This window comes from Caloenas nicobarica, chromosome Z, assembly GCF_036013445.1.
Source record: "Caloenas nicobarica isolate bCalNic1 chromosome Z, bCalNic1.hap1, whole genome shotgun sequence".
Classification (NCBI taxonomy): Eukaryota; Metazoa; Chordata; class Aves; order Columbiformes; family Columbidae; genus Caloenas; species Caloenas nicobarica.
The window spans coordinates 91,403,788-91,417,131 of NC_088284.1; the positions used below are offsets into that span (position 1 = coordinate 91,403,788).

Genomic DNA, 13,344 nt, shown 5'->3' on the forward strand with positions numbered 1-13,344 from the left:
TACCTTCGAGCACTCAGCCTATGTTTTCTGTTAAGCCTACAACTGGATGGCATCATCGGGCTCATTCCAGGGTGAATTTCAGACAGTATTATGGGCTATATAAGCTGAACACAAGTCAGTTGGCTCATTAAGTAACTTGAGATTTGTTGAGTACATTCACTGTATTGTTACAAAATTCCTAATGACATCATCAAGAAACATAAAAAGCCTACATACATTTTATCTTTAGATTTATTATTATTTCAGAGGCACTTAACGTCTTACATTTATTTAGCGCCATTTCCCCCTCCAAAGCACTTTACAGTATTTACATACAGGAATGTTTCCCACCACTGTTGAAATGCAGTCATCTGACTATTACCAGTACCATCTTCAAAGCACCAACAGTTTGAGACTGAAAATATTCATCAGTACTTCGTCTTACTAGGATAGTTCAGAATTCCAATTTGCAAATTTCCAGCTTATGGTATTAAGAAGAACTAACAGCTAAAATACAGTATCACAGTGCAATTCTGCAACAGACCTGAGACTTGGATCATTTTCATTAGATTGTTTACAATCTTTCATTAGACCAAGTCTATCTCAAAATACTTTAATGTAAGGCCTTTTAAGAATAAAATTCTAAGCCATCATTCTTTTTTACACTTTCTTTATAAGCTTCTCTTACAAGCACAGAAGAATATTTTTCTTTCCTTCCAGTCTATTTAGAAACACTAAGTCCTGGCCCTAAGGTAATACTAGCATCCTCAGTTTCAAAAAACTTCATGGCATCTAAAGGCAAAACTATTCCTCCTTGGTTATGCAGTTGTATTTGTTTGTTTTGTTTTAGTTTTTAAAATAAATCTGAGATTACAAAAAAATCTGTTATTAACCAAGTCAATTGTGAAGTACCTTGGGATTGGCTGCTGGCGTGCTATAGAAGCATCAGCTTGCTTTGCTTGTTAGTGTTAAAAATACATTAAAGTATCCCAAGTTCACTTTTCCACTGCAAAGTCAGCCCTAGTCACAAGGATAATAGCAACTTTCTCATTTCAGAGATTTTTTTTTTTTATCTTTCTAAAAGGCTACTAAAACATCCCTTCCAAGAGAAGAAGTTGCATTTGTGCTGAGACTCTTCAAAAAAGAAAAGAAATAGCTATCTGGCATCCCTATTTTCACAGTTACAAATAAAAAAAGATGACCATCTCACATGCAGCATGCTGCTACATGCTATGTTATGGCTAATGTGAGAATCAATGAACAGAAAAAAAATTAGTAAGATGAGATATCTATTTGCCTTCTTGTGGACCAAGCACAAAAAATTATTCTGGTACTTTATTCTCTTGAATACAGAACACTTCAGAGAGGCTTTTTTGATTTTCCTTGATGCATTATACTGTGAATCTCCTGTGGTCACAAGATTCTTATACCAGGAGAGCTGTTTGCATTTGAGTACTACAAAAAACCAGTAGTACTGACAGGTATGGGCAAGAACTATGATTAAAGGAAAAATATTAACAGGTAGCAATTTCAATGTGAAAGACGACTAATCAAATTGGGTAAAAATTAACAGACAGTGGTGCATTCAAGTACCTATCCATTTTAGAAAAAGTTGGTTTTGTATTTAATCTAAAGCCTTGATAAAAGATGCACAGAGAACAGATTTATTGCATATTTTATGCATGCCTTCATGTAGTGCATTCCTACATTATATCTTACATGGAACAGTAAAAATCTACTAGACCTTCACTGTACAACAGGTATTGTAAATTTTTGTTTTAAAGCCCAAACAGTGATTGTTTAATACTTTCCTATTCTCTGATCACAAAAATCACCTTGCTGCATTTATGTCAAAGTCATACGGCAATCACAGTAATGATCTGTATGGAAAAAAATGGTTACAGTAAACTATTTCAAAAGTTTGGTTTCTTCAAAGGGATTTGGCAGCTGGAACAAGAAAATGAACAGGGCCCAGAGATCCCTAGACAACAACAAGAATCACTGGTGAATAATTCGTATCAGAAATCAAGAAACCTCGTAACAAATAAGAGAATAAATGTGAAGGATGAAAGCATAATTTCAGGCTTCACAGCCCAGAAGTCCAAACAGGAATTACCATTACCACTTATTTTCAAACTCAGATCTGCAGGACAGCTAAAACCACAAGGAGATCTCAGTTTTTGAAGAGGGAGAAAAGGAAGAACTTGGAAAAAGCAACTGCTGTATTACAGGACTGAACACACACAGGACAGATAACAGTCTGCTGTTTCACAGATTAACATTTTTGAGTCCATTCTAACCCCTCCTGATTTGCAGAGGAGAACAACTGGACCCATATTCTTTTCTCTGTTTCTACTGTGGGAGCCATTCGTTTCCTCAGAGCTGAAAACACACACAGACTGTTTGACACAAGGAACATAATTTTTTTTTCTCCAGTCCTTTCCTCCCTCAGCCTCCTCTTGACTCTTCATTACCAAAGTATTTCTCTGACAGAAAAAAGACAGCTGGAGTGGGGGGATGGATGAAGCTCTTGCTAAATTGGTAGAGAATAGGATTGCTGAGCAGAAGAGAGAATTGCATGGACAGACAGATGTTAAAAATAATCTGAAACCCAGCAAAGACCAAGCTTAATTTTTTAAGCAGAAGGAACTAGTTCTGTCTTTGAGGTTCAGTCCATCCTTTATCAGCAAGGGTGTATTGGCTATGTGACAAGGGTTGGTCAAGGAAAAGGCTCTTTCATTTAACAGGGCACAGATCTGAAGGTGGGAGAATGTCCTGCATTGTGTGAGATAACTCAGAAATATGCATAGAACAGAGCAAAAATCCAAGACTGCTTTGCAGGAAGAAGAGAGGTAGCAACCCTAATTTTAACAGGGCTTTTCACTGAAGGGAAAGAAGGTCTACAAAAGTCAAATCAACTGATTTCAAATGGTTTGCATCCCAGGATGAATCAGGTTACACTGATTTAAGCCCAATTTAATTTAGGCAGGTTTTTAAACCACAAGAATAAGGACATTCTTAGTACATATCAATAATTAAACCAACATATACACAATTATCAATATCCTACATAATAGTAAATGCTTAACAGTTTGGTTTGGGTTATCCTAGTTAATTTGTTTAAAAAACAAGCTGAGTAGTTTTATTGTACAATGTCTGTCATTCTACACATTTCCTGTAATCACCAGTATCTGTGGCAGTTCTTCTCTGTAGCAGTTCATGAGTTAAGATCCAAATTCAACTGTGTCTTCCGTTATTTTCTTGAACTCGTAGTTCCCTCTGCCGTCCATATGCAAGTAAAACTGAAATAAAAGAACATACATTATCAACCACCTTAAAGTTACCAGGTCTATAAATTCCTAAATAAGTTATATTCTGAAGTAGTTCTAACACAAAACTTAAGCTCGGCTAGCCTGGGGGTAAGCTCCTCCCACATCATGTTTCATTAAATTCAACTGCCTCTGGAAAAAGAGGTAAAGTGGTTTTGTTCATATCATCCATCAGTCTGCTAATGATGACACCTTGACTTAACGCTCCTGTCTTGGGTTTTGTGACAATATACGTAAGGTACACGTTCATCCCTGTGTATTATTCAGTATTTTTCCCACACATACAGTCTGCCTGCATAAAAAGTAATTACAATAGTAAAAACTTAGTTTGGAAAAAAAGAAGTCCATATATTCAAGATGAACTTTTTTAATGCATATATATATTAGGCACCTAGAAAGCAAAAAGTCCAAGCTGTTTACCAGATTCTAGCTAAAGAGGGGTTTTTGACAGTAAGAAAGAAGACTTTCATATTTTTGAGGCTACTTTTACAGGTGCATTGAAGGATTTTTGATTACTTTTCCCTTCATAACTAGAAGTCTAAGAATATTTCAAATAGTACAACTGGATTATGAAAGTAAAACTTTTTAATATTAAAAAAACGGAACACAGCCTATTAGGGTGTAAAATGAGAACACCTCGAACTGTAAAGTCAATTTAATAGAAAGGCAAACACCAAAACCCCTTCCACCTACAGATATCCTTAGCAAAAGTAGAGACTACATACATCATGATGTTTCCAGAGTGACTTTCTGTGGGAGACAGTGAAGAGAGTGATGCCAACCTACATGAAGAAAACACACACAATAAAGCAGTTAATTTTTCTCATGGGTTAGGCATTACAAGAGGGATTTATATTTTTTGTTTTCACCTTTCTTTTACTCCTAATGATTTGGAAAAATGTAGAATGAACTGGGCAAAGGAGGTACAGCAGAAGGCAGATAAAACAACAAAACCTGGTGATTAAGAGAAGTCTACTTTAACAGCAAAAAGAGCCAAACCCACAAATGCTATTAGTTAATTATAAATGTAAAGTGACACTTTAAAGGTGAATATCTTCCTCTGTTTCCATGCAACTTAGTTAATTATGATCTTGAGGTTCCTTCCAACCTAGTAGTGTATGATTCTATGAAAATGGCTCTGATGACAAAACAGGGTAATGTTTTTTTCTTTCTGCAAGGACAGCTTAACTAGTTCTGTTTTTCAGTAACATGCATTAGCCACTTGGCAACAGTAACTCCAAAACAAAAGTACAAATGAACATTCGAGTTAACAGAATAACAAGTATATGCGAAACAGAAAATTGTCAGAATATTGCTATTAATGTGGCAACATTAGTTCAAGAAATAATGTCCATTCTTCTGCAGAGTCCTCATCTAGTGTCAATTTACTACCACTGAAGGCTCCCTAAGTTCCCACTTCAAGTACATATTTCAGTGGATGCACAGCTTTGCTCCATTGCCATTCTGAAAACACTGCTACTCAATAATTAATGTTATTTCAAGTCTATTCCTTCCCAGGCTAGGGGTGTGAAATTAAATCTTATTGATATTTCACACTGCAGTATGTAGAATCTGAAAAGGTGAGTTGTCCTGGTTTTGTTAAAAACAAGTTTCTTTTTTAGTGGATTTCCCTGTCAGCTAAAGTCTTCTTACTAACTGCAGTTTTCCTGAAAGTTAGGTACATGTTTTGGTAGACATAACAATGGAATGCAAGGTCATTGATAATGACGCATCCTGCGAGACGTGCAAGCAGGAGGTGAACTGAAAATTGACCAACTAAAGTATTCCATCCCATTCACGTCATACTTCATATAAAAGTGGGGGATCACAAGGATCTTGTCCCTTTTCCTTATGGCTGACATTGGGAGATGACCTTGTGAGTTGTCCCTGCGAACTGAGGCCTAGTGACAGACTGAATCCAGCTCCGGTTGGCTGCAGAGTCCAGTCCAGGACTTCGGGTGCCGGCCCCACATCTGCCGGAGCAGTTGCCAGGACTTTCAAGATTGGTTTTGTATATTTTGTATTATTTTCTCTATTCCTATTAGTAGCATTAGTAAAACATTTTTAATTTTTCCAACTCTCTTCTCTCTGTCCTTCTTTCCCTCCCAATCGCCTGTCCTTAGTGGGAAGGGGGGAGAGGGAGGGGCTGAAGGGGAAACGGGGGGGAGAGGAGGTTAACAATACATCTGCCACGGTTTTATTGTCACCCCGCAATCAAACCACGACATGAGTATAAGAGGGAAAGGAAAAAGAAAACCATATTTAATATCATGTTTTCCTATAGAGCTTGGCTTTCATATCTCAAAATAGATGGAAATGTTTATTTCCAGCCTTTCAATTCTGTTGCCCAAGCAGAAGAAACCTCTCGAACAACAAAAAAGTGTAAAATTTTAGATTATTTGATCTTCACTTGACATTCTAAGAGTTTCTCTTGAAAAACAAGGTTACCAGTTAGTAAGAGCCCTCTGATATACAGAAGAGGCTACATGTACGTCTAAATTGCCTGAGACTACAAAACAATTACTGAATTCTAGTGTGCGTAAAGGGTGTTTGCATGCCCTTCTAAGTTGTTTTTATTGTTTGTTTGGTTTGTAATCTACAGTAGGCATAAGGAAGAGTGCGCCTTGTATCATTTCAAGTTTCCTGTTAATGCACAGAGGTCTAATTCTAGAAACAGAGAGCTTACCTTTCGGCAGTGGCTGTAAATGTAGCCTTCTACATCAACGCTAACAGCACTGGTGCACTCATCCAGAATCGCAAACTGAGGCTTATGATAAAATAACCTTGCCATCTGGAATGCAAACCAAAAAGCTACTGTGGATTCGGAACTACAACCAATAATGCAGTGTTAGAAGTTAAACTAAGAATTAGTGTCCAAAGATTTACTGTGGCAAAGGAATTTCTTCTAAGTTGGCACCCACTGAAGCCTGAAAACCCAATAGCTGTTAATTATCTATCCTTTTTTTTTTTAAAAAAAAACCAATTGTTTTAGAACTTCTGTTTATACAACAAAAGTGTAAGGTGTAGTAAAAGGTCAACATTTCCAATTAAATTTTGAGTACAATAGGCACTGTTTAAGGTTGTTTTCTCAGTACGCAGATATGTCACATTTTAGGGGTTTCTTCTTTAAGTAAAATATTTAGTTAAAACAAACAGTCGCTTACAATTTAGATTACATTTTCAATCTGTGTCCTGTATTTGTTAAGTATTTAAGCTTTTGAGACATACTGCCATTCTCTGTTTTTCTCCCCCACTGAGGACATCCATCCAATCCTGAACACTATCCCAGCCTCCTTCACGTTCCAAGATTGGACCCAGCTGGACGTTATCCAAGTACTCCTTCAGCACCTTTGATTAAAAGAGGAATGACAAATAGAGCTTAAGTGAATTTAATAAAGAAATTATTGGAAAAGACTATAAAGGGTTACAGTATTATACTGGTGTACTATCAACCCTGATAAATATTAAAAACAAACTAAATGCAGTGTTTTTACTAGCAATTTCAGTATTTTTACATCTGAAGCATTACTCATCTTAAGCAAGACAAAGGGTTAATTAACTAATTATCATTACCTGGTCAGAAATCCCTTTCTTTCTCTGATCTTCTAAAGTATCTGGATATATAACTTGATCTCTGAGTGTTCCAAGAGTCATATATGGTCTCTGAGATACAGTTGGAAACAAAAAGGTATGACAAATATTTCTAAACATAGTCAAACGGGGAAGAAAGAGAACAATATTGTCAATTAATGTACTTAGCCTCACCTGGGGAACATAGAACAACTTCCCTCTTATAGGTTTTGTTAAACGCCCACCAAACAAAGGCCACAACTGCAACAAGAGAAAGGTTTAAACTTGACCAAAAAAGTCCAATTACAGTGCTTTAGATTCTCCCCCATTTATTTAGAAAAGTTCCCTTACCTCACCAAGAACACGAAAAAGTGAGCTCTTGCCACACCCATTTGGCCCACAAATCAGAACATTTGCACCAGATCGAACCTAAAAATGCAAAGCCAGCACGTTAAAAGTGTAGTGAGGAAGTACTGTTGAAAGCTTCTACAAACAATAAGACAAGGTGGTATCATCATAGGCTTGTACATAGTACTTTCTGACATTACAATGGGTAATTTCCACCAATATTTTTTTCCAACTAGTTTAGCACCAACTGCAGCTGGAAGAAAACACTTGTAACAATAAAAACATTCTTGGGAAAATAGCTTATTGCCTTTTTAACACGACAATTAATTTTGTCTGAATTTAAGCATACCATATAAGCACCGCTCCATTTATGTTTACACATTTTTTTATAAATCAGATTACCTCCAACACTATCATCTTCACTTTAAAAATTGTATATGAATACAGTTTTCTGTTTTATTAAAAAACTTACCTCAAAGTTAAGGTCTTGAATCAAAACATCTCCATTAGGTGTCACCAATGGAACATGATCAAACCTATTTGTATTGCAAGACAAAAACAAAACAAAGCCCAGTTGCCTAAAAGCAGCTAACACAGCATGCTTACTCAGACATTTAAGGAATAGGGCAAGACTACAGCGGTATTTCACTCAGTACACTGTCCCGCTTTCCAACCATTAACAGCTAAAGCACTTCTTGAACCAAAAGTGGTTCCTTAATGTTTAATGAACATCTACAGATTTTTTTTCCTTCATATTTTTCCGAATCCTTCTAAGCCTCTGGTCTCCAAGACATCTTGTGGATATAAACCTAGCGCCTCATTTTAAACCTGCTAGCAGATGTGTATTCCATCATTTGCAGGATACACAATGAATTACTTCTCTGCTCACCTTGCCTATGTTTTTTTTTTTTAATAATAAAAACAGCTCTACCATCTTCTTTCTCCTTTTCCTCTTCCCTCTCTCCTTTCCCCTCTGCTCCACTATCTGCTTTCCACATTTACCTGATCAAGGCTATTTAATCTCTTAACTGGCTTTACTTTATGCCTTTAAGTAGTACTACAATGTCAATGTTCCTCAGACTGAAAAGAACTGATTAATTGACTGCTACTTGAGTACATACAAGCTAATATTTTGAAACTGCATACAGACTTGCCCCTGATTTTTACAGCTGAATTATATTACAGAATAAATCTGCAGCCGACATATTTCTAAGAAGAAATTTGAAAAAGTGTTAACAAAATGGTCTGGGAAGTCATATTCCAAAGGACAGCAAGAAATGTTACCAAAATGGCAAAGTCCAGAGAGACTATTATGTCTCCTCCTAACAGGAGAAGACAATGATCCACTTTCAGAATAGAAATGCTGAGTGGGAGTGAGGTGGAATTATTTGTAAATAAACTACAGTACAATAGAAATTGCATATTGTAATAATGTGTATTAAAACTTCTGTTAATAGTGGTAGAAGGAAAGACTTAAAAGCCAGACTACATTAAAAATATTGAAGCTGTGGAAAATTTTTAAACATACTTGATAAGGTTATCAGTGTTGATAATTTCTCCAGATCCAGGTATCAAAGGCAAAGCTTGATTTTTATCTGCATCTGAAATGAAGAAAAAAGTATTAGACACTGGAGCACTACACAGAGATGAACATATTTCATATGATGTCACATCTACCTTTTTCTTGTGATACCATAGTACGCTGATATTTGCCACTATTCAAGTCCTTCAGAACCTGCATTAATTCTGTAATTCGAGCTGTGAAACTAAAAAAAAAAAAAAAAAAAAAAAAAAAAAATCCCATAAGCAATTAATCTTTAGAAGTTTTAGTAATCCATAGCAGCTCTAATGAATACTCTGTTAAACTGTCAAAACGACAAGTAACTCAACCCAGCATAGAAACAGAATGTTTACATTTTAGAGTTGCACTGAGGTTGTCCAACATTTACAGTATGTAGAAGAACCTTTTCCTGTTATAGCCAAATATTTGATAATGCAATGAAAAAAGTACACAAGCTCAATTTGTTTTAATTCTACAGTCAGTTTCTCAAAATGAGATGAGAAACAGCAACAACATAACTTTAAGAAAGATTTTACACAACCACTATTACACTTACCCAGCCAATCTGGTCATTTCACGGCCTGCTAGGACTATTCTGCCCAAAGCCTGAGACATTCTCAGCAACATTCTTCCACTTTGGTAGTAATCCTAGAGTAGAAGAAAGTTTATTTATGCAGACTAACAAAATTTAAATTCAGGAAATTGTTTTAATTCTGTTCCATTTACCTCCAAAAGTTCTGCATGAGTACTGTTCAGATGACGAGGATCAGACAGGTTCAAAAATGGACGACTAACAACCAGGTACCCAACCACAGTGGCAAGGTCTGCAGTTTAAGAGGAAATATTAAGCTACACATTAATCGAAGCAATAAGAAAAACCAGAGTTCTCATGTGAGAAGTTTAGCACTTTGTTATTTGTAACAGTCCATCAGCACTGGACAAACACTTACATTTGGCAATAATAGTATCAATGAAACCCATAGAGAACCGGAACAGGATGAAATTATGCAAATGCTCCACCTGGTAAGTTACAGAAGACAAAAGGTCAAACTGTATCAGTACCTGTTTTACTATCTTCTATTATTTTACAGAAGTATGACTCCAAATATAGTTATTTTTCAGTAAGCCACAAATACCTCAACAATGTCTATCATCTGTGACAAGCCGGTCACAAGTGTCCCTGCTGGCAAAGACTCGCACTCTAGATCAAAACAACCTACATGTCAAACTAAGCAGTGAGAACAGTAATTGTGGTGGGTGAAAAGGAAGGAAGTGGCAAGAGAAAGCCCATTCTATCAGAAACTTCTGTTCTGCTTATAGCCCGCTAACTTATTTTTAAATCTGATGACTGTAGCAGCATAAACACCAAGGCAAGATAGTTCAATTTCTATTAATATATGTCAAGAATCACCATGATAAAATTAATTGAAGTTTTGCTTAAAATGTTTTAAAAGAGAAAAAGTCTTACCAGTTTACGGAAGGTTTTGTGAATAGTCTGTTTTTCTCTCAAGTTTCCATTATAAAAAGCGATTTCCTCACTAAAAACAAACAAACAAACCAACCAACCACAAAGAATGCAGCTTCATTTTGTTAAAGACAGTCTTCGAAAAAGTCAGTCATAAAACACAATATATTTCTTTCAGTTACCTTATGAAATAAGAGTTTCGTACTTTTTCACAACAGTGGAACATAAGCTTATTTTACCCCAGCTAGTTTGTCTTTTGAATTAGCAATATAACACATGTATGAATCAATTAATAATCACCTGCATAAAGATGCGAACACTTTGCTCAGAACCGATAGCATCACATTTTCTGAATGTATTTTAACATACAGCTTCCATTTACAACACAGTATTACTTTGTCACTTATACCTTGCCATCCAAGTAAATCTATACCTGTTTGTAATAAGCCGTGAGTTGACATATCTGTACTCCCCTTCATATTTTTGTTCTACAATAGTCATCTTGCCAATTGGTCTCCTTAAACGTGTAAGGAAAAACCCCGAAACAATCAAGTATGCCATCATGCTAGCTGGACCCTGTGAATATCAAAAAAGAAGAAAAGCTTACCACCTAGATGGTCTCAAATTGCATGAATTCCTTGATTCTCACCTCCCATGTGTTTGTTGCCAGTTCAATTACTCTTGCAGTTCTCAGCACGTTCCTTTCTTTTGTGCTGTAGATATTGTTTTACTATTTTTACTAATTCTCTGTCCCCAGATGACCTTCCCATCCTCACCTTCTACTTAAATTTTTATCATCACTCCTTCATTTCTATCTACTTCTTTTTCTCTGTATTTGCTACATTGTCAGAGCAGTCAAATTTCAGTCCCATTCCCTTCTTTGATCCATACATCTCCAACACATTTCCCGCTGCTCTCATGCAGTCCCGGTAGGGATCTCTTATTCTTCTGGATCCTAAGCTGCAGTGGACCAGGGCTCCCAAACAGCCTAAGTATTCCTGAAGCGTGGCATGGCATAAAACCAAGGCATAAACTGAATTTGGCATAAACTGCCAATAATAACTATTAATCGGTCTTACAGAGAGCAATGCGAAGACATCTGAAACTGGAAAAGTTACCCAGGCTCAGCTAAGCCTAGAAAAATCTGTGTCCCATGTCCCAAAGCTACGTCTTGTCAAACCTCAAATAGTTTTGATAATGTATCATTTTACTAAACTGAAGAATTACTTCTGTAATGACTCATCTTATTGGGGAAGAATAATACAATGGTGATGCAGCTCAATGCAAGGAACAGTTCCCCTTTATAGAGGCTGCAAAGAAACAGAAAACTTATTGTCTCCCTTAAATGGAAGTCACACCGGATAAAAGCAGCCAGAAGGGTACTGTACTAAATGGGATTCCCAACAAAATGCTAGAAGAAAACAAAGAACTTTCTTTTTTCTTAAAATAGTTGATCGAATGCCTGTGAATTCTGTTTTTTATTTTGCTTGCCTCAAGACAGAGAGCACTAAAGCATACAATACATTAAGTGTAAAAGCATATTTTCAGTATACTCCTTCGAATAATGGAAGAATCTATAATTAATATCTCGAGTTTTCCTCAGACTCCAAAGAGGTACAAGTCTATAACCAAAGAAGGGAAAATTTGTTTCTATTACTAAAAACACCACTTAATTTACCTGAGCTCCTATTGCACTTGTTAGCTTGAAGATATACAAAACTATATCCAGGAAGGGCTGTAAGAAAAGCATAGGAAAAAAGCATTAGAACACCAACATAACACAAATATAAAATAGTCCAGAAACCACCAACCACCCCAAGAACAGTTACAGCTCTGTTTTAAACACACAACACCGGTTAACTTATTTTACAAGCCAAATGCTAAACCAAAAGGAATCTCAGCCACATTTTCATGAAAATATCCACTCAAGAATTGAATATAAAACCATCGTGATCTTCAGATAAAGTACATACCACATAAAAAAGTGATTCGCCATTTTAGGTCTGTAACAACACTCTTCTCACTAAGCAAAGTTGGATTAGACCCCATGATTAATTCCTGACTGATGTAATTGTGAGAAACACTGAGCAGAATAATGCCATATAGTTGGCTATGTACCCAACAGAAGCAATATTCCAACTGGAAAGCATCCTGTTCCACACACCCTCTCAAAGCCAGAGCAGCTGAACTCCACATTTTGTAGCCAGAAGTTTTTGAATAATTCAGCTTGTATTTTGCTTTATACTTCTGCTTGTGTGAACAACATAGCATAAAAAACCTCAACTAGTCTAAAATTTCAACAGTATTCTACTTCATTAACTAAAACACCTAAAACTTGCACCAGAAATAGAGGGAAATGCTTACTCAACCACACTTCCCTACCCAAAATAATATTCATATATAAATAAAAGCTAGCCATTAGGTTTTTTTCTGAAATCTAACTAGCTGAGAAACTGTACTTATCACTGCTCATCTGAAAAATAATGTGCTAATTTCTTCAAAAGAAAATTTAATTCCAATTATAACAATCCACAACACTGCTTTAGCAGAGGTCATGGAAACCACCGACTGTGAAACAATACCATAAACATTTGTTTTAGCACCATACTCCAAGCAATACACATAAATGTAAGCAATTATTTTGAGCCCTGACATCACACCCTAAACATCCACAGCTATTACTCAAAGTTCTCTCTGAAAAGCCTTACCTTGCTAAGGTTCGAGTACAGGTCCACTACACTGTTACAGAATTTTTCCACATCCTGTGTAAGCAGTTGATCTGGATTAGCTATTCTGTTGTCCAGATTTCCCATTTTGTAGTACGTATAACCTCTGAAATAGAACGACAGCTAAGTAGCAGGGAAAAATTCATTGCCTAGGGTCTCAAATAACTGGAACCCCTCCTGCTTCATACAACTGAGATGGAAAGTAGTGCAAATATTAAATGACTGTATGGAGTCAACATAGCTAGTGCTTCTGCCTGATCAGATCCACATTAAACCCTCCAGAGCAGTTTAGGCTCCAGGATGTCTTGCTGAAGCTCAGGCCCATGCTGCTCTATGTACTGCTGCTGCACCCTCACAAACTCTGCA

At 36.4% G+C, this 13,344-nt stretch overlaps 1 protein-coding gene across 2 annotated transcripts in view; it reads right to left on the reverse strand.

The window, feature by feature from the left end:
• Nucleotides 1–213: 213 nt before the first annotated feature.
• The window catches only part of ABCD3 (ATP binding cassette subfamily D member 3), a 31,366-nt gene continuing 18,235 nt past the window's right edge, over nucleotides 214–13,344 (reverse strand). For both annotated transcript variants that reach the window (XM_065656279.1, XM_065656278.1), the window contains exons 7-23: nucleotides 12,961–13,084; nucleotides 11,931–11,987; nucleotides 10,686–10,828; nucleotides 10,256–10,325; nucleotides 9,738–9,807; nucleotides 9,514–9,611; nucleotides 9,344–9,435; nucleotides 8,904–8,992; nucleotides 8,755–8,827; nucleotides 7,699–7,762; nucleotides 7,230–7,307; nucleotides 7,074–7,139; nucleotides 6,882–6,971; nucleotides 6,537–6,656; nucleotides 5,995–6,099; nucleotides 4,034–4,090; nucleotides 214–3,281 (exon numbers count right to left, since the gene is read on the reverse strand). In XM_065656279.1, the coding sequence (XP_065512351.1) occupies nucleotides 3,204–3,281; nucleotides 4,034–4,090; nucleotides 5,995–6,099; nucleotides 6,537–6,656; nucleotides 6,882–6,971; nucleotides 7,074–7,139; nucleotides 7,230–7,307; nucleotides 7,699–7,762; nucleotides 8,755–8,827; nucleotides 8,904–8,992; nucleotides 9,344–9,435; nucleotides 9,514–9,611; nucleotides 9,738–9,807; nucleotides 10,256–10,325; nucleotides 10,686–10,828; nucleotides 11,931–11,987; nucleotides 12,961–13,084 (1,474 nt within the window). In that variant the 3' untranslated portion in view covers nucleotides 214–3,203. The remainder of the gene's footprint in view (nucleotides 3,282–4,033; nucleotides 4,091–5,994; nucleotides 6,100–6,536; nucleotides 6,657–6,881; nucleotides 6,972–7,073; nucleotides 7,140–7,229; nucleotides 7,308–7,698; nucleotides 7,763–8,754; nucleotides 8,828–8,903; nucleotides 8,993–9,343; nucleotides 9,436–9,513; nucleotides 9,612–9,737; nucleotides 9,808–10,255; nucleotides 10,326–10,685; nucleotides 10,829–11,930; nucleotides 11,988–12,960; nucleotides 13,085–13,344) is intronic.